The 21,970-nt window shown below is 39.9% G+C and overlaps 1 protein-coding gene across 1 annotated transcript; it reads left to right on the top strand.

Moving 5' to 3' along the window:
• The first annotated feature begins 123 nt into the window (after positions 1-123).
• Positions 124-21,573, top strand: npr3 (natriuretic peptide receptor 3). The gene is made up of 8 exons (XM_026343505.1): positions 124-1,105; positions 15,855-15,977; positions 16,483-16,658; positions 17,523-17,658; positions 18,138-18,232; positions 18,331-18,448; positions 18,532-18,616; positions 19,069-21,573. The coding sequence occupies exons 1-8, from the start codon at positions 445-447 to the stop codon at positions 19,178-19,180; spliced, it is 1,506 nt and encodes a 501-aa protein (XP_026199290.1). The 5' UTR covers positions 124-444; the 3' UTR covers positions 19,181-21,573.
• Positions 21,574-21,970: the final 397 nt, after the last annotated feature.

Below are 21,970 nucleotides of genomic sequence, written 5' to 3'. Positions count from 1 at the left end.
ACTAGCTGCATTAGCTCCTGCTGTCTTGAAGCGGCTCATTGTGAGCTCGGCAGCGGTGTAGCTTTAAGGAGGAGGTGGGCAGCGCTCCGATGACGCATGAATGACCCTGAGAAGATGCTTCAAAACTGCGCTCGGAGCCAGCGTGCGTGGTGGGCTGCTGGCTGAGCCGGAACGATCTCCGAGCTCGGCAGGATCAACTGTTGAGAGAACACTTAGAGCAGGTTCAGGAGGCTTCGGAGGAGCTCTCAATGCAGAATAAAACACGCACACTCAGGCTGAGTCGCTTCTCTCAAAGACAAACACAGTTATTTGCCATTAAGCCGTTGACTCCCGGCGGAGGGCTTTCTGCTCGCAGCTCTATGTGCGCTGCCAAGTGGAGCCAACTTGGAGAAAGACCCGTTTGAAGAACATCTCTCCAACACTGGAGACCTGGACAGTCGCATCATGCCATACTTCATCCCACTGTGTGTGTACTTTGTGCTCGTCCTCAGCCCAGTCATGACAGCCCCCCTCAGCGAGGACATAGATGTTTTGGTGTTTCTGCCACAGAATAACTCGTACCTCTTCTCACACGCCAGAGTCGCCCCGGCGATCCTTTACGCGCAGCGCAGGTTGGAGGCGGACGGGGGACCGTACTCCGGGTTCCGCTTCAACATCCAGTTTGAGAACTCGGACTGTGTCAATGATGCTCTGTTTGCCTTAGTGGACAGGTCGTGCGGGCAGAAGCCGGATCTGATCCTGGGTCCGGTGTGCGAGTACGAGGCTGCGGCGCTGGTGAGGCTGGCGTCCCACTGGCACATCCCGGTGGTCTCAGCAGGTGCCCTGGCCGCCGGCTTCAGCAACAAGAACGGCGAATACTCCCACCTGACCCGCATCGCGCCGTCCTACGTGAAGATGGCAGAGACGTTCACCGCGATGTTCGAGCACTTCAGCTGGAGGAGCGCGCTGCTGGTGTACGAGGACGACAAGCTGGAGCGCAACTGTTACTTCACTTTGGAGGGAGTCTATCACCAGATGAGTGACTATAACACCAAGATATATTCCATCTACCAAGAAGACCGTCTGGACACTGAAGACATCCTGCAAAACATGCACGACACTGAAGGTAACGCAGGTTCCAGCTCTGCCTTTATGACAGAGCTAGTTTATATAGATGGTTTCTATATAAACTAAATTCCAATTATCTATCTATCTGTCAGACTCATTGTAACAACTGTCCCATCCACAGTCCACTACAGAGAACTTCACTGTTGGCTTAGAGCTGAAAATATTCATACTCACACTGATTCACTAATTCTCAATTAAAAGTATTTGCATTAGAAATACTTGAAGTCCTCTACAAATGTTTCTACTCATTTTATCCAAATGTTATTAAAGTAAAGAACTCAAGAAATCAACCTTTTTTTTTTTTTTGGCAGTGTTGAATATAATACTGTTGACATTATAGTAACACATAATCAATTATACAGTATATCCATCTGCACAGCGTGTCCAAAGCTGTAAAATAATTAGTGGAGTAATATTTCCATCTGAACTGTAGGAGAGTACAGGTAAAAGTAAGAACAAAACCAATACACATACACAAACATTAATACTCTTGAAAAGAACATGTACTTTATGTCAGATTCATAAATGCTGTATATATGGAGAATTTTTACTACTTTACTTCCAGGTAGAATCACCCTGTTTCAACCTAGATGAACGTCCAGCAGGCTTTAATTTATTATTAGAAATGTCTGGAATCATCTTCTGCTTTGAGTTTTTGTTTAGAGACACTTGATGTTTTCTCACCTGCCTTAAGCATTTTGAGATCTAGCAGCTGAACTCTCATGGTTTTACCTTTAATTTGTGCCACATTATGATTACGTCCAGGTAATGGCCCCAGATATTATTTAGAGTTTCCCTGTAAAAGTAAAAGTATTACATGTATCAGGATTGGTAACGCTTATTGCAAGACATGCATTTTCTCAGTACATGAGAAATCAGGTGGACATCTTCCACAACAACAGCTTTTTTAGCACCATATATCCTCCACTGCTCCTCAAGGAAACACTAAGCAGGGAAACACAGAGGGAATGCTACACTAAACAAATGAAGACAGTCACATGCTGATGTCTCGTACTAGCTTCAGTGGAACTGTAGAATGCATTTTACCAAGAAGAATGTGAGCCGATTTAGAGCTGGGGCCACGACATGGATTCACAGAATGTACAGCACTTCTTTAAGAGGCAGGAACTAGGAAATGCTGGACAATAAATCAGTGCAATGAAGAATTAGAAGAACAGTAGAATAATCTTTAGTTGACAAGTCAATTAGTCGACTGAATGTTTCATGAGGGAGATGAAATATGAAGACGTTGTCAATTTGAAGTCTAATTTCCCACCTCCTCATTGCCTTCAAAGACTTCCTCCACTCCTGGTGTAGCAGGAGCTGGCAATGAGGCCTAAACATGTTTTCATTTGTCCTCACCCCAACCAGCAACCTTCATCACTAACACACGCTTACATAACGAGCTGGAACATCATCTCATGTCTGCAGACATGGCAGAGATGAGCCACGTGGTGCTAGGTGCTTGAAACTGTTCACAGGACTTTGGAACTGGTAGACAAATGAGAGCAAACTGAAATCCTCTCTCTCTCCCCGCTGAGACCTGGAGCTGTGAGGGACTAGAGCTCTGATAGTCGTGTTCAACCTGCACCACTGTCATTGCCTTTAACCACAACATATTCATGTTGCATGAGGCTTCCAGTGAGAATCTCTGATGTACAACAGACCCGGGGTAACAAACCGCATTCCTAAAACACAAAATGAATTTTTAAGACATCAGGCAACATTTTCACTGTCTACATGAGCTGTTGAGTGTAAAAACTAGGCTGCAGTACTAATGTAAAGAATGTGCATACATACACTAGTGTAAATGCTGTGTTTACAGTAATGTGTAGAAGTCAAATGTCTCCACTCTGTCCTTAAAGTCAAACCAAAATGAGAATAACTGTTGGTCACGGTTGTTTCCTTACTGCTGCATGGCTGCAATCCTCTGGTCATAACGCTTCCAGATTACATCACCTCATATCACTAGGTGGATGTGTATAAATTAGCATATATTATCTGTGCTAAATACTGAAGAGCCATAAAGAGCACCTGATGGCTGGATATTAGTATTCCCAGCATGTCAGGTGCTTAACTGAGAGGTTTGAAGGGTTCCAGCAGTGATTTCAGCAGCTTTTCAGCACAACTGAGCAGCATTCGATTGGAGGAAGAGGCCATCAGCTTGTATATATTGCACAAATGTTTAGCTTACATACCACATAGATGCTTTCAGTGAAAGATTTCCGATTTGACAGTTTGCTTTTGAACTTCTCAGCCTCGCCAACAGTAATCATGCAGACAGCCTTCAGCCACTGGCACTCAGATTAGATGCGACTGTGCTGCACGCTGCCGTCAATCATGCTGCTACTGTCACATGTCTGCTAGAAAGACGGAGAGAGAGAAAACGTGAGTGTTCATGTGTTTCCATGAAAAGGCAGGAAATGATAAAGCAAGTCACAATGATCTTATAAACACATTGGCCAGTCACTGCTGATGTCCTTCAGCAGCACAGTCTTATTACACACTGTACAGTGACCAGCACTGAAAACAGCCACAGTCTGCTCATATCTAAGTGATTTCGACTTATTTATACTTTTATTTATTTCCCCTGGTTGTTGTGTACCTCTGCTGTATACTGGAATCCCAAGCTTTTCCTTATAAGGCACAGCAGCAGCACTGAACCCATCTGATTACAGAGCCACAGTTTGAGTTGTGTGTCTAGAAACGAATGGTTTCTAGCATTGAGCTTAACAGGTCCTGGTTTGCTTAATGTTGTGGTGGTCAGGGTGTCAGTGTGGGGAAAATTGACAGGTGTCAGAGGACACTGTTCACTACACAGCTGGCTGCATATAGGTGTGTGTAGCTGCAAACCCTTCAGAGAGCCCACAATAAGACCCATCCAGAGAGCACCAGGTAACAACTACTATCATTGCATGGATGGAGGTACAAATTCCTGCTACTTCTTGCCCCCCAAACCACATCTGTAACCTCTGCTACCCTACAACTGAGCTGTTGACGTCAAGGAGACCACTTGAACATGTGAATTTTCCATGTAAACTGTAAACTCTAAGACCTGCCCACACTGGCTCTGGCTCTCTTATGAGCTGAATAACACTCTAGACTTTAATCAGCAGCAGTTGATGTTGATGTTGATGTGGAATTTGTCACACGCATCCACTTGGAGTGAGTGATGACGCTTTTCGATTTTGGTTGTTAAAGGTCAAAAGTCAAGGTCACTGTGACTGCGTGTATGTAGAATTCTCTTCAGTGCTACAGTATATCTCAGAAATGCCCGGAGAGAGTTCAACTTAACTTATACTCATCCATAAATGTACTGACAATAGAGTGTGACCAGATGTGCATGATTGGTTTTCACAGGCATACACCATTCACTTAGATAAGGATGACAAACTAATTGCTGTTATCAAGTTACAGGTAATTTCAGTTTGATTTTTAAAACATACAGACGTGAGCAGAGATGACTTCTTATTTATTCTCAGACTGTAACATCGTGAGAGGTTGATTTGACGTCAAGTTGTTAGTTGGTGGAAGTAAACTGGTGTAAATGGTTTATTAGATCTGTGCAGCCTGTAGAGGCAGCGGGACAGATTTGTCGATAACTCTGCAGCGTCTCATTGGAGAAGTGTTGCGCCAGAGCACAGTGCCATTACGCATCACTGTCCACTGTGTGGAGCTTAATTAAATTAAATGCAAATGAAACCAGGCTGCTACAGAACCATGCCCAACACTTGTGCGCACAGCAGTCAGGCATACATGTTGTAACTTTGTATTTTTATGTTAGAACTTCACCAGATTTTCTGATTTCTTTCTACCATTGTTGCACCAATTACCCACACCACCCATGTTTGGAAGCACATTTGTGGTTCTGTTCACGTCAAGCTGCTCTGCACCATCCAGACAACCTTATCATTTCCTGGAGAAGCCTATTAATTAGCTGAGCTGTCATCGTCATGTTTCACAGCAACTGGCTCAGCTGTTTCAGAGCAGTGGCGTGACTGACATAAAGTGGATTTATTAATACAAAACAACACCTGCTGATTTGTTTCCCACGTCATTCAGCGCTTGTGCATGTTTGGCTGCTGCACTTGCATGCTCCAAAACAGCCATTGGACTTGATGCCCACACAGTCATTGCACTAATTAAGATAATTAAAAAAGAACATGGATGTAAACAAAAAAAGACTCAATCCCTCATATTCTCTAAGAGACTCCCTCCATTACTGATGGTTCTAGTGTTTCTCATCACATGCCAGTTGTTCTTCTTGAGACTCATAAGTAAACTGAATGATAATGTTTACACACTGTCCTTCGATCAAGTTATACAGTATTATGGGAGACAATATTAATACCTGATAGATGGCTGCATTAGGGACAATAACCCCTTCACCTTTTAAGTGTCTTACAGCATCTAGTCCACTGTTGCCAGTTTGTCATGTTCACCTTCTTACTATATATCGTCCATGGAGTTTTTTATTATTATATTATTATATTTACTCAAGCACTCAACAATATTTAATGCAGGTTCCACAGTTGCTGTTTAATTATGTCAGTTTTGTCTTAGGCTAGAAGGTCATTAACTACACAACACTACCCCATTGTTCCACATGTTTAACAGAAAAATATACTTTCATTTTTCCACTGTTAGGGATAATGTCCTGGCTTCAACTCACATGGTTAGTTTTTGGTATAGGTCATCCTGTAGCTTGTTATAGTGTAGAACATCTAGTATGTATCCATCTATGTACAGTATCTAGCAAATTCCTCGTCCTGTGCTTGTTTGTAAGCTCCAGCCTTGTGATCACTGCACTACAATCAGCAGACATGTTGGCTGGGTTATCGAGACAGTTCTCCTGTAAAATAGAACTTTATTGCTCATTTATACTCTACATTTGTCAGCGGTGTGTGTGCAGTGTATAAAACTGGCCTATGTTGCTGTCATGTGATGAATGAACGTCATGTTTGTCATGTGATGTTAGGGAAGCAATAATTGTTAAGGAAACATTCAACAGTTTTACTAACTCTGAACATGTTTATTTAGTGCCTGGACCAAACCCAGACAAAGGTTTGTGTTTGCACAGTTGTCGTCCAGCCTTTTGGACTGTTTACAGTCACCACTGTGGGAACTGATGCCAAAAGAGTGCAATTTCAAGAGATGCCTACCTCTGTACACGGGGTGCCATCAAACACTCATATGGTTCATATGATATGGGACAAACGACCAGTATAGTGTAGTAGTAGTATACCGTAGAATCACTGACTGAAAACTACTACTGGTCATGTTTATCTGATCTGACAAGCAGACGACTTGCTCTCAATCCCAGACCCACTAATTATTATACGTCAGTGTTTGGTTGTATTGAGAGTCATGAGGGACTTTCATTGCTCTGTATGAGCTTTCAAGAAAAGATCAAACCGTTTGTTAACTTTCCTGCTGGACTGAAGATTTTACACATTGCCAGTAAAGACCCAGCTCCAGATAGTTTCTTGACTCGCAGTTGGAGCTAAAACAGAAGCAGCTGGACGGATCCTGTTTGTCTAATTATTACTGTTTGTATGCTGAGGTTAGTACTCAAACTGTCTGCTGTCCACAGTTTGCTTACTTCTCGCTTCAACTTTTACCTACACACCTTTGTACCTGCTGGAGCTTTGTGCACACAGTTTCCTGTTTTAGGACCACTTTCAGTTTATCCTCCAAACACAGTCGGTTAGATAACCCCAGTAAACTGTTTGTTCCCAAACTGTCTGATTGTCTCGCTGCTCGCGTTCAAACAGGCTCAGAGATCAACAGCAGTACCTGTTTACCATAAACTTTTGAAATGAAGGCAAAAAAGGAGTAGAAAATAAGCAGACTTATAATTTATCTTTACATCCTCTGTTTATTCTGGACCAAAAGGTTACTGAAGGCAGCTGTTACTACATCAGCCGCTTCTGTCCGACAGGTCTGGCAACAGTAGTGCCAAAGGCTGTTCATTTAAAATTACATTAGACGTGTGGCTGGGATGAACAACATGATATAATCTGATCTGATATGATTTATCATTTGTTGCTTAAGCTCATTACATAAGCAATAATATTTAATGGTCCCTATTTTAATTGCATGTGCACAACAACAAGCACGAAGCACAAACCGACTATTTTGGTTGATGAAGGTGCAGCAGTGCAACGTGTAAAGGGGCAGAGTGAGGTGGGATGTGAAAGGTGTGTGGTGATTAATACATACATTTAATCAGTCACGTCACAGGTAAAGAGTTTATGCTCTAAAACAGCTGAGCCAGAACAGTAGCAGTGAGATTATCAGGCTAGTGTAGCTCTCAACACGTAGCATCTTAAATGTGAAGCCAGTGTGGGGGTTTTTATTTTAGAAGTTATTAGATCATCCTAACTGCCCTGTCTCATGTGTGTGGAATTGTATGGGATTACTTTGTGGCAGCATGATGTCATTTGCATGTGATTCAATAAAGATAAACACAGTGGACGGTCGTGCGTAATGACACTGCGCTCTGGCTTGGCACATCTCCACTCAGACGCTGCAGAATTATCTTCATACAGTGTGTGTCCTATTGCTTACAGATGGCTGCTGGGATTTACTGAAGTGAAGAAAAAGTTTTTCACAGACAGTATAAAGCAGCTGCATGAAACAGATAGTGTAAGACTCTCTCATTCTGTCATTGCTATGTTGATAAAATCACCAAAGTGGCAGCAGATTGACAGGGCGCCAGAGTCTCAAGCTCAAGCACTTTGTTCAGAATGAACTGCTTTGGAATTCCAGACATGGCATGTCTTACTGAAGTTCAGATAAGTTTGGGATTTCTTCCATACTACCCTTCTGAAGGTATTTTTCAGCTGACACTGCACGCACCTCATGCTTTTTCTTCTCAAAATCCCCTCATCAATTTGCTACAGATTCTTGTACCATTAACCACATGATATTACAACATGTAACAACCACTTAGAGGGCAAAACGAAGCACCTCTCTCATGATTGGCCCATTTCTGATGTTAGTCCTCCTGAGACACGCACTCCCATCCTGAGTCTGTATGAAGTCTTTGTGTTTGGAGAGAACTCCCCTTGGGCTGCTACATAGTTGTAAAGCAATGACTCACTTTTACTGTATGACCACAAATGTCTCAAGGTTAAGCCTGAAAGGGCAAAGGCAGCAATATGTTACTGAGGACAATACTGCTAATAACAACAACCAGTCAACCTGTCCAAGAGACATCCACTCAGTTTGCTTATGCACTGTTTGAATGTCAGCGTCTGGCTCCATCCAGCTGAGACAGATTCATTTCAAAAGGAACTTGCTCTACCGTACTCTTTTTCCTTTAACTCTCTGGCAGACTGCTCCAACAACATATATCCTTGTTTTTGGAGTAATGGCATGACAAATTTGCACAACAGCTCCCTATTTGCATATGCTCTACTTTCTCAGCCAACACAGAGCACTTGAAATACACTGTGGGCACTCAGTAAGTGCACCATGTGCTGCCCCATTCCTCAGTTAATTTGTAACTTGCATCAGTGCCCTAGCGAGAAGGAAAATCCAGAAGTTTTGAAATGTTGCTGGCTGGCTGCGAGCGCTGCCCCATGGAATGGCTTGCAGAGCACACACAGGGCCAGTAGTGTGTGTAGAGCCCAGTGTAATTAAAGGGTGCTATAGTGCTGGCAGGACTGAGGTGAAGTTTGTCCCACTGACTCAAGGGATATTTCAGGAGGTGTGTTTAAGTGACAGAGTTGTGAGGAATGTTCCAGCGAGACTCTGAATCTTCCTTATTAACAGGGACGCTGGGGTTACTGTGTTTTCAATTGCGACCCTTGTTTGTGCAGCAACTTGTTTGTTGGTTTATTTATTTTTAATCACCAGGACACCAAAGGAAAGGTTTATCAGACCAGTGAAAGAATTTTTACATTTGATATTTTTTTCACACATTTGCTCAGTACATGTCTTTCAGCGATTAAAGATCACGGGTAACACAGTTGGCAGTGTATCACTGTACTGCTCACTCCTGGAAGCAGTGGACACTTGGAAAGCACATGGCTGAAAAAAGGGAGAATTCTAACTATGAGGGGTATTAGTACTGGAACTCCTTCTCCATCACTGTCACTGACTCACTGCAGCGTTCTTGTTTGCAAAAGCTGTGAATTTGAGCAGTGGGTCACACTTCTCCATTGCTCCAGTATGTCTAGTAACTGTACATAAACAGAGTTGGACTGCATCAAAATGAAAAATGGAAATAAAATAAAATAAAAAATAATATACATTAACACACTTTATTGTGTAGCTTTCAACAAGTCTGTTTATTTACATATTTATTTAGGTACACATATGGAATCATGTAGTACACAAGAAAATGTTAATCAACCCAGAATATGTTTTAGAATTTAGCCCCCTTTTGCTTTGACGACAGCTTTGCACAGGATTCTCTCAGTCAGCTTCATGGGGTAGTCACCTGGAATGGTTTTCCCAGGGTTGCTTTTCCTTCGCTCTCCAGTCCATCTCATCTCAGACCATCTCAATTGGATGTAGACTGGGTGATTGTGGAGGCCAGATCATCTGACGCCGTACTCCATCTTTCTCCTTCTTCTGCAAATAGCTCTTACATAACCTAGAGGTGTGTTTGGAGTCATTGTCCTGTTTGAAAACATACAATGGTCCCACTGAATGCAAACCATATTGGATGGCATGTCGCTGCATAATGCTGTGGTAGCCATGCTGATTGACTCCGGTTTAACATCAGTGTCACCAACAAAGCCTCCCCCACACCATCACACCTCCTCCTCCTCACTTCACGTTGGGAACCACATATTCAGGACCCTTCAGTTCACCCTCTGTATGTCTAACAAGGACACGGTGGTTAGAACCAAAAATCTCCATTTGGACTCATCAGACCAAAGGACAGTTTTCCACTGATCTAATGTCCATTTCTTGTGTTTTTTGGCCCAGGCAAGTCTCTTCTGCTTGTTGTTCTTCCGAATTTCTTTGCTGCAATTTGAGCATGAAGGCATGACTCACGCAGTCTCCCCTGAACAGTGGATGTTGAAATATGTGTATGTTGAATATATGCCACAGGCTCTAATCTGAGGTGCTGTAAATTGTTGGTTTGTGAGGCTGGTAACTCTAATAAACTTATCCTCCAAGAGGTAGCTCTTAGTCTTCTTTTCCTGGGACGGTCTTCATGAAAGCCAGTTTCATCATAGCATATGATGGTTTTGGCGACCGCACTTGGGATACATTCAAAGTTCTTAAGATTTTTTGGATTGACTGGATTTATTTCCAAAAGTAATGATGGACTGTCTTTTCTCTTTCCTCAACTGACAGTTTCTTGCCATAATCTGGATTTACACAGTAGTCGTAGTAGCACTAATAAAACTATTTACTCAGTATCTATCCTTCCTCTGAGTACGACAACTCTGAAGGACATTAAGAAGGTAAGAAATGTCACAAATATACTCTTAACAAAGCAGTGGATAAATTAAAAACCATTTCATGTGACTACCTTGTGAATCTGTTGACAGAATGCCAACAATGATGACACCTTTTTGTTTACTACATAATTCTAAGCAGTCCTTCATAGTTTGGATGTCTTCAGTAATGTACAATGTTGAAAATAATAAAAATAAAGAAGGTGAGGTGAAAGAGTGTCCAAACCCAAAATAGTTTACCTGCCATCAACTAATCTTGATTGATTGGTATTAGAGATTGTAGGCTTGATTTTGTGCAGGCACACTGTACAAAGGGTTAGGGTTAGGGTTAGCTCCCAGTAGGCTGGTTGAAAAGTGAAAAGCAGCACAGCAGCATCTGAGCAGCCTCAACTTCAAAAGGATGCAATCAGATTGTTAAATGAATCATAAGTTGTTACACATTTGACTGGCTGCATTGATTAATCGTATCTGTTCTGTCAGACGCAGGAGACAAATGACTGGAAAAAATTTGACTGAAATTATTGCATTCTGCTCTATCCACCATCTGCCCTGGAGAAGCCCAGCATGCACGCCACACCAATTATCTGTAATATTTTGGTCACTTTCTTTGGTAAAAGTACTCCCACACAAAGCTCTCTGCAATCACCCAAACTCTTTATAACTCCTTAATCTTGTTTTTCTCATCTGCACTTTGATTCTACAACCAGATGACATGTGATCACACAGCTAATACACAGTTTAAATCCAATTTTGGCACTAAATATGCCAGCAAGACAGAATAAATACATGGATAATAATGTGTCATTCTTGCAAGCATCTGTTATTCACAAAGGCAGTGTGTTGTACAGAGGCTTTCAGCTGATTAACTTCCATCAGCCATCTAAAAGCAGCGGGTTTCGGTTCCTTCTACAGGCTGTAATCAGTGTGATGTGGACTGGAAAATCAGGATTACGCACTACAAATCCATTGGTTAAATTTAGTGCAATCAGCACTAGACTGTTGCAAATTAACCACAACATCCATGCTTACTGCATTTGCACACCAAACTGGTTGGTTGTGATTAATATGAGAAATTACAGGCAAATTAAAACACATCCCACTTCTAATAACTGCTTTAATTCCAATACTGCATCAGACCATCTGTTTCTGCAGATTCTCTCCCACTGACTTCAACTGAAAGCTAAGACAAAACCAGCAAACTTTTAAGACTATGACTGGCTGTGTTTGTGTTGAATTTATGGTATACCCAGACATACAATACTAAGGACCAAGATGGTTAAATGTTACTTGCATTGTCACAAACTTAGTCATTAAATACTGGTGACTGAAAGTAAAATAGTTAACTAACTAAAACAGCTAACTAAATAATATATTTATATGTCAGTTTTAAAGCCATCAGTTTGTCTATTAGCTGTAATAACTCCTCCGAATTTATCCTTATCCTTATCCCATTATACCCTGCGCAGGTGTGTCTGTGTCACTGGGCTAAAGGATTACGTTTCCTCAAGGATGCTGTTGCAGAGCTGCATCCTTTAGGTCCTAAATAATCAACAGTATATCCAGTGCTTTTGCCAAACTTGTCACAGAATAATCTTTCAGAGAATATATTAAATCCACTACTGTGTATTCCAAAACACACACTGGGAGGCACGTTCCAATCTCCCCTGTTGAATGTACATGTCCAGAGGACAGAGGCAAAGGTGGAGTTTTGAAGGCACCAAATAGTAAATTGCCTCAATTCACCAATCAATCCTACAAACCCAACAAAATGTAGTGAGTGGCTAACAAGTGGATTCTCACAGATGTTAAGGACATCTGTGACAGACAGAAACAAGTACTCTCCACTATGCCTAATAATATTCCAAAAAATATTCAAAAATGCATTGTGAAGAACTATGGTCTGAAACAAAGTATATTTGTTGGAACTGGAGAAAGACACTACTCTAGTTGTGTTTGTTTGTTTTACAATGATCTAGTAAATTTGACATTTAAATTTGAACATCCATGATATGAATGTGTTACAGTATAGTTCTACAATTTTTACAACTCTTGAAGTCAAGAAATAGATGTCATCAGCTGCTGTCATGCTGGGACCCAAGCAGGATGCTTGACCCTCTCTCTACATCACTTGAAGCCTCAAAACCTTGTGCTGTATGATGTAAATGTTGTATACTCTGGGCTAATTTCAACTTTTATGATGCTTATTGCTGTATTTTGGAAAGACTTCCAAACAGCCTGGGTCGCATGCCATTCCACCAGGGGGGTCACTGATCATGACATCAGTGGAATTTGACAGTTATGCATCTTTCCTTAATACCCTACACCCTGTAATTAATGCAGCAATTTAGAATTGATCTTAACACATTAAGCCAACTTCCTTAGTTTTAGAAGCTCTGTTGTGGTGGTGGTAAGTCCTGCAAGTAAGTCTTGCAACACACAGAATGTACATTATATGAAGGAATATAAGGATTGGGAGGGAACTTTAGGAAACTTTAGAATCAACGAAAAGCCTTGTGCAGATGAACTGAAGATGTGGGGTTGTTTTTCAGCAGCAGGGACTGGGAGAATGGTCAGGGTTGAAGGAAAGCTGAAAACCCATTCCACCAAACTCAGGAGCTCATACTGGACCAGAGGTTTACCTTCCAACATGATCCTAAGCACAGAGTCAAGACACAGGAGCGGTATAGAGACACCCAGCCAGAGCTGTGACTTAAAGCCTATTAAAAATTTCTGAAGAGACCTGAAAATGACTGTCCACTGACAGTTGCCATCTAACATAACTGAGCTTGAGAGGATTTGCAAAGAATAATGATAGATAGATAGATAGATAGATAGATAGATAGATAGATAGATAGATAGATAGATAGATAGATAGATAGATAGATAGATAGATAGATAGATAGATACTTTATTGATCCCCAAGGGGAAATTTTGGTGTTTCAGCAGCCTTTACACACAAAAACATTTGAACATTGAGTAACATAATCTACACAACAATACACGAGACACAGTACAAGAATAACACAGAGAATAGACAGTAATAACAACTAAACACACTGTAGGACTTTAATGGAAAGTGACTTAGTTACACATTGTTAAACCATAAGTGTGGACACTGACTCTCTGTCAGGGAGTCATTGTACAGGCTGATGGCTGTTGGCACAAATGACTTCCTGAACCTTTCCTTGTCCCAGCGGAGCTGGAGAAGTCTCTGGTTAATACTGCTCCGCTGTTTGATAAGCAGGCTGTGGAGAGGATGTGAGCTGTTCTCCATGATGCTCAGCAGTTTGTGCAGCATCCTCCTCTCCACCACCTGCTCTAAAGGTTCTAGAGAAGCACCCAGCACAGAGCCAGCTTTCCTGATCAGCTTATTCAGTTTCTTAGTGTCGGAGGCTCTGATGCTGCTGCCCCAGCAGACGACAGCAAAGAATATCGCACTGGCTACAACAGACTGGTAGAAGATCTGCAGCATCTTGTTGCACACATTAAAGGACCTGAGCCTCCTCAGGAAGTAGAGTCTACTCTGTCCCTTTCTGTATAAAGCCTCTGTGTTGAACTTCCAGTCCAGTCTGTTGTCCAGGTGAACTCCCAGGTATTTGTACCTCTCCACCACCTCCACCTTCTCACCAAGAATGGACACAGTGTCAAAGCCAGTTTTCTTCCTCCTGAAGTCCACAACCATCTCCTTGGTCTTGCTTACATTCAAGGTCAGATGGTTGTTCCCACACCACTTCACAAAGCTGTCCACCAGACCTCTGTACTCGGCCTCCTCCCCACCGCTGATACACCCAACCACTGCAGAGTCATCTGAGAACTTCTGCAGATGGCAGGACTCAGTGTTGTACTGAAAGTCTGAGGTGTACAGGGTGAAGAGGAAAGGTGAGAGGACAGTCCCCTGAGGTGCTCCTGTGCTCAGACTCACATCCCTGCAGTCGTACAAACTGTGATCTGTCTGTCAGGTAGTCGTTGATCCAGGAGGTTGTGGAGGAGTCTACCTGCATCTTCAGCAGCTTCTCTCTCAGCAGGACAGGCTGTATGGTGTTAAAGGCACTTGAGAAATCAAAGAATGTGATCCTCACAGTGCTGTTAGCCTTGTCCAGGTGTGAGAGAGCTCGCTGAAGCAGGTAGACAATAGCAGAATGGCAGAAAATCCTACAATCCATATGTACAAATTGCATCGTACCCAAATAGACTCAAGGCTATATTTACTGCCAAAAGTGCTTTAACAAAGAACTGAGTAGGGTCTGGAAACATAAGGAATATTATAATAATGAGGAAAAAAATCATTTAAACAATTGTAGTATCAGGCTGCAACATCACAACATTGAAAAAGTAAACAATAGGTCTGAATATACAGAATGTTGCTGAATGTACTGCATTTGTTATAATTATCTAAATTAATAAAATAAAAAAATAAAAAAAATAAAAAACATGAATAATATGAAGCACTAATAAACTGCTAAGAAAGATGGAAAGAATGGTGAGGATGCACAGTTTTTATGTGCTTCCCTGTCTCCAGTGTAACATAGAGCTGTGTGTGGTTACTGTGGAACAGACTTCTGTTAGTGCTCATGATTTAATTAAGGTGTTTGTTGCATGTATTGTCTGCGATTTATCAACCTTTGTTGCTGCATTCAAATGTTGCAGAGCTGTAAGAAACTGAATGAAAACCTTTTAATTTATTCGCAGGGGGTCGGGGGTAGACTTTATGTCCCAGCTTGTAACACATCATATGCTCTCTGTATTACATGCAGGATGAATGTGAAGTTGTAGCACTTACTGGTGCACATAGGATTTGATTGTGGAATACTTCCAGCAGTTAGTTTGGAGGTGTGGACTGGAGCTGCTTCAACTGACAAAAACACTCCAAAAGGAGCTTTCACAGGCTCCATGATCAAGGAATTGTTGATTTACATAAAGCTACAAAAAACAATTAATTCCAAAAGCTCACATACTTTTTCCACTAGCACTATGAGGTTTTATGGTTATTAATAGAGAAATTAAAAATCGAAATATTTTTTGTGTTGTTTTAGGCACATCACATTTGTTAGACAATGATCAGATCACATTTCATATATATAAAGTTCAACTTTCACTTACCTTGGATCTTTATGGGTGTTTTATGGGTGTGTTCAATTAAGACAATAAAGACAATAAGGGCTCAAATACATTTTTTGCCACTATATTTTATAATACAAAATTGATTACTTGAAAAATTATTACTTTAATGAAATAACAAATACTGTCATTTTTTTAAATTGTACTTTATCTTATTCATACAAATTGCAGACTATAATGACCAGTGCATTTGTTATTTTCTTGCAGTGGTGATCATGTGCATGGGAGCAGACAAAATACGAGAGATCATGCTGGCTGCACACAGACGACGGCTAACCAACGGCAACTGTCTCTTCTTTAATGTAGAACTCTTCAATGCCTCGTCTTATGGTACAGTTAACAGAAGGCTTATGTGTCACGAAAATCCAACAAATCTATTTACAGTGTACTGCATTTAAAAAAAACTTGACTATCTACATTAGAGTCCATACATCTTTTGATAAGAACTTGTTTTCTGTAGTTTTGTCTTTTTCGATCTGAAATGTCGGAATAGTAGTAATGGCAGTATATGACACTGCCTTTTAAAATGGAAAAATGTTTTATTGTCAGCGTATTTCACATGTGTGCTGTAAACTGCAAACCCCTACTGTCAGGTGGGTAGTCCATAATAATACAGGAGATATTATAGTGTTTTTTGTATTTCAAAATGCATCTGACAACTAACTATAGCAAATTATTGTGGTGAAGTGAAAAGTGCATTTTCCTTCAACATGTAGTGAAGTAATAGTAAAAGTAGAAAATGGGAAAACTAGAAATAGAATGTTTGTCAGTTATGCTTGAAAAATATATAAATATAATATAATTATATAAAATACTGTCTTCAACTGAATTCTAGGCAATGGCTCATGGAAGAGAGGAGATATGTTTGATAATGATGCAAGACAAGCCTATGCTTCTCTGAACACGGTGACACTGCTCAGGACAGTCAAGCCAGAGTTTGAAAACTTCTCCATGGAAATGAAGCGCTCAATTGAAAAAGCTGGGCTTCATGACTGTGACGACTGTGGGAGTGTACGTATGCACACATTTACCTTTGATTTTCCAGGAGGGCAGAAGCAGTTGTGTGTGTTGTGACAGTGTGGAATGTGTGTTGAATGTTTAAAATTTGAAGCTTTAATCAAAAAGATCCAGAAGATGGATAATGTTAGTCAAAAGCATCTCAAACAAACAAACAAACAAACAAACAAACAAACAAACAAACAAACGGGACACACGATTGGGAATAACAAGTGACAGCTAGGTCACATGTCAGTGTCAATGCTGTAAACAATTTTGTTGATCACCTAAAATATTGATATTATATGCAAAACAAAAATTCCCAAAATTCTGCTAGATTGTTACTATTCTCAGTGACTGCTGCTAAACACCTGATTATGGCTCCAGGTGTAAAACTGTTTTGCACCCTGAGAGAATGTGTCAAGTGTGAGTGTTTCACCTGAACATAAATGACATTTCAGCTTCTAACCTATCCATCATCATAAGTTGTTCCTAGCATGAATCTAATCCACCCACTCTTCCCTCCAGCTAAGTTTCGTATTTATCTATCCATCTCTGGGCCCGCTTTGCCTGACAGACTGCTCTAGTACATCTACCTCTGAATCTCCTCTACAGCTTTGTTGTCTGTCTTCTTCCAAAATGCACCAATATAATAAATGTACTGATGAAGAACAGTAGAACATAAAAGCAAGTAGAAGTCATGACTCACGCTGTATCACACTGACTTACAGAAAATCTGAAGATTTCAAGAAACCTGCTGCTGTAGAGCAACAACAAAGCCTGTGTGGATGAGAATGCAGCTCACACGAGTGATTGTTGTAGACAGACCACATTAATTGTAAAAAATGTCACTTCCTCTGATTAAATGTTCCATTTCAGGTCAACATGTTTGTTGAGGGATTCCATGACGCCATGTTGCTCTATGCCATCGCCTTGCATGAGGCCATGAGAAGTGGCTATAGTAAAAAGAATGGAACGGAGATCACCTCACACATGTGGAACAGAACCTTTGAAGGTAAAACCCACTGCTCACACTAAATCAGTGATTGCCTCTAAACCACGACACATTTCTTACTGGTAAGGTGTTGGAAAATTGGAAAATGTCAGAAAGGCATCTTGTCTTTTCTGATAGCCCAGTCATTGTAACCAGAGGGACCATGAACTGCAGGTCCATTTGAACTGACAGCATATATCACCACTCTGTTCTGCAACTTCTTTCATTGTTCTGCTAGTTGAGTCACAGGTAGAACAGGTAGAATTACCCTGAAATTTGTATCTGTACAAAGATTTTGTTAGCATTGTATTTGTATTTGGATTCTGTCTTCCCTTCAGACATTGATGGAGGATTGCTAAATATCAATAGACTCCAACTTGCACAAGTCTACTGTGTGTTAAGCTCTTTTGTATTATGTATATTTTGTCACATAATTCTCAACAATAAAATATAAATCATATGCTAAATGCCATTAAAATTGTTTTTATGATGGTGAATAGGAATAGCTGGCCAGGTATCCATGGATGTCAATGGTGACCGAAATGGTGATTTCTCCTTGATGGCCATGACCAATTTTGAGGCAGGAAGCTATGAGGTAAGAAACAATATCCCATCAATGATATGAGCCATGCCCAAAGTGCTAACGTTCCTCACAGGCAGAAGATGTTGAACTTAAAGAGCACTAACTTGCAGGTAGTGGCCAACTACTTTGGCGTGAATGGAACTTTTCAGCTGCTGCCTGCCTTCAACATTGAGCGTTTCACTCTGAAAGGAAGAAGCAAGACCCCCACAGAGCTGTCAGAGAAATCATGTAAATATCCAGTGCTCAATATGTATGCTATCTACAGTATTCCTGAAGAAGTGCATGTTTTAACCAATGACGATTCCAAACAGGTGGTCTAGGAGTTTCAGCATTGACTGGAGTCATAGTGGGAGCTGTTCTGGGAACTGCAATGCTTATAGCATTCTACTTTTTCAGGTAACAATAACTGTTGTTATGTTAATGTTTATCTTCTCATGTATAATATAATCATCGTGCAAAATACTCTCAGGAAGCTGAGTATTAAAACAAGTTTGTCTGTTCCCCAGTCGAGGCTTAAAGATGTTGATGTAATCTTCATAATAGTTTAATAATCCACAGTGTAATAGTCCACACACATAGTTTAGATAATCAGTAAACTGCTGGTGGTGCCAGTTCTCCAGGTGGGTGCCAATAAAACACTGCAAAAGAAGAGGACTCATTAAGATGATATATCATGACTGAGAACAAAAAATAAAAAACACAGTTCTACACGGATCTGTTTTGGTTGACTGCTATGTTTTTGTGTTTTCACTTGGATATTGTGATGGGTGAACAAAGCCTTATTTTGCTTTTCTGGTTTTCTCTATATTAGAAATTGAAATAGCTTTTATGTTTTGTTTCGAATAAAGAAAAAACTACAGGATTACCATTGAGCGCCGCACACATAATGAAGAGAGTGACACCAGGAAGCACCGTCAGTTACGAGAGGACTCCATTAGATCGAACTTCTCAGCAGCATAATTGTGGCAGTCCCTTCACCGAGAATCACACATCTGAATGTGACCAAAGACTGAGATATTTTATGTTTGTATCCTTCAGTGTTTTGACTTTTTGTAACTCAGGACAGTTGTAACAGTCACAAAGCACCACTTACTTAGATGTTCTTTCATACAAAGATATATGATTGTACTGGTGTATAGAAAGCTTTGGCCATAATATACTTGGATATATTCTGTCGGTGGTTACCATGACTGTGAATGATTATGTGAACAGATAGCTTATCTAACACTACATTAGCATGCACTAGTAGGATGGGTGAGGTCTACTTTGCCTTTTGGATTTTTAAATAGAGGCCTCGGATTTAATGCTAAGTAAGTAAGCAACAGAGCAAAAATCAGAGGAAACGATACAGCTGGAGCTAAGTGGCTAAAAAGGGATATAGGCTACAGCTACACAGATCAGCCAAACCATTCAGTGGAGCTGGTGGTTTTAATGTTGTGGTGAACTGGGGTCATCATGGAAAATATTCAGTGCTGGCCATGATTGAAAGATGTCAAACACACAGTTTGTTAACCCCTGTCCAACACAACATTAAGAAAAGTTGTATTAGTGTTGTGGATGATCAGTGTATATCTACATGTAAAGATTATAAGCTACTGATATTAAGCTACTGAGATTGTTTGGTTTTCAGTTCACTTTGTTGAGATCCAGCCTGCATATAAATCGAATCCCTACTTCCAAACAGATCACATCGCTCCTGAAATGAGAAACACTGTGGTCACACACCACATTAAAAATACATATTTTCTAGTATTTCCTTTTTTAAATTTGTAGATTTAATAATAACAAAGAAAAAAATTGGTATCTCTTTCTGATAAGGCATACTTTACAAAGTGTTAAATTATTTGGATTAAGGATTTAGATATATCACATATCACTGATGTATATATGAATAAATAATCAATCTATAATACCAAAGAGTAACATTTCTAAATATTCCTTATCAGAAAGTGGAACTGAATTTTTTTAACTAATATTAATTATATCCATAAACACTTTGCTATTGTGAACTGTCATTCACGTTGCATCATTCCTGTCAATTTAAAGACAATGGTTTTAAAGACACAAAATAAACATAATGAACTAGGTGAATAACCTCCCTAGTGTGCTGGATCAGTTTGTGTGTGGGATAAACAGGTTGTGTACAATTTCAAAGCAGTTTTATTCTGGAGCACCAAATTAATTTCCTCTATTTAAAGTTTTGCCTAATATTACTATAATGACTTTTAGTATCTGATAGGGCATAGTGATTTAACAGTGACCTTAATGTATTTAAATTATTATTTTTTTTCTTATTTATAACATCAGTATTTTAAAATGATTCTCTCTATATTGAATTTGTAGTGATTTGATTAAACTTCATTGTATTTGTTTTTGTCATATCATCATTTCTTTTTTATTACACCTTCACAGTTTTTTTTTTTCTCATACTGTATTGTGCCAGTTATAATACTAATGTAGGGACTTTAGTAATTATTAGTGTCAAGGTGGCAGTTGTTTTTGATTTACAGTTAAAATGAAATTAAATGAAAAGTAAATGGACTACATATTTGTAATTTTCTGGTTTTTGGCATAAATTGATCATGAAATGGGATCTAATATGTTTAATGTTATTTGTGGCTTTGATGGATATCAGATCACATTTTATGATCAATCTAAGCCGAAAACCAGAAAATTACAAATAGTTAACTTTTTTTTTCTTGCCAGTATAGTTTTAGTTTTCATTAAAATGTGTATGTTATCCAGAGGTCGGGGTATATACTCAATCATAATTTATCCCACCTCTGCTTGTGGTACTGTATTTTTGAAATATTACAACTATTTAGTTTAAGATTTACTTAATAAATTCCATTAATGACCTAAACTTGGACCAGCGTAATTGTTCATTTTAGGGCACATGTAAAGATAGGACACAGGGACCAATGCTTTATGATATTTTGACTGATTCATTTATGCCATTTCATGCCATATACCAGCAAACTCTTGTGAAATTTGTTTAAATCCAGATTACAAACCTGGATGAAATCTCATATCAGGAGCAAATTACAGTCTGACATGGTGGGGCCACATTAGCAAAACCAAGGAACTGCCTTTTTTGTCTGTAACTGACAATGAAAGAACAGACTCACATTGTGGAGGCACAGCTGAAGTAGAGCAGGTGATTTTGGTTAATGGAAATTAGCATCACAGGGGACCTGCCATTGACATCACACATGGACATCACCATTAAAAATGAAAGGGTAGAATTTGAAATATGGACACTTTTGTTCAGACATTGTCTGTGTATTATGGGAAGGGCTGCAAGTCAGTTTCATGTGCAGTCTTATTTAAATAAACTCTTATTTTGAATCATCCTCATTAGGTAACTGGAGATTCTTTTTAAAAATCTGTAAAAGATAATATTGTGATAATAAAACACTATGCTTTCACAAGTATTGCATAACAGGCCTGATTCATTACATTTGAGATTTGTGGTGCTCTTTAAGCTCACAATAGATGAAATGCCACTCCAATGATACCAATACACAATCATAACATAGTAGATTCAGGAGGGGAAAATCCACTTTCTTACAAGAGGACATGATTTTATTTAAAAAAAAACAAACATGAAAGCAAAGACATAACCTCTCCCTAAGGGAGTAAAAGTGTCAAGTTTGTCTTTGCTTAGTGAACAAAAAAAATGAAACGTTTGTTTTGTTTACTTATTTTACACTGTGATGAATGCATCCAGCTAAAATATATTGGTGTCAT

The sequence above is a fragment of the Anabas testudineus genome, chromosome 9, assembly GCF_900324465.2.
Source record: "Anabas testudineus chromosome 9, fAnaTes1.2, whole genome shotgun sequence".
Lineage (NCBI taxonomy): Eukaryota > Metazoa > Chordata > Actinopteri > Anabantiformes > Anabantidae > Anabas > Anabas testudineus.
Note: the sequence above shows the minus strand (reverse complement) of the source record. Positions and strands in the feature narration are given on the sequence as shown.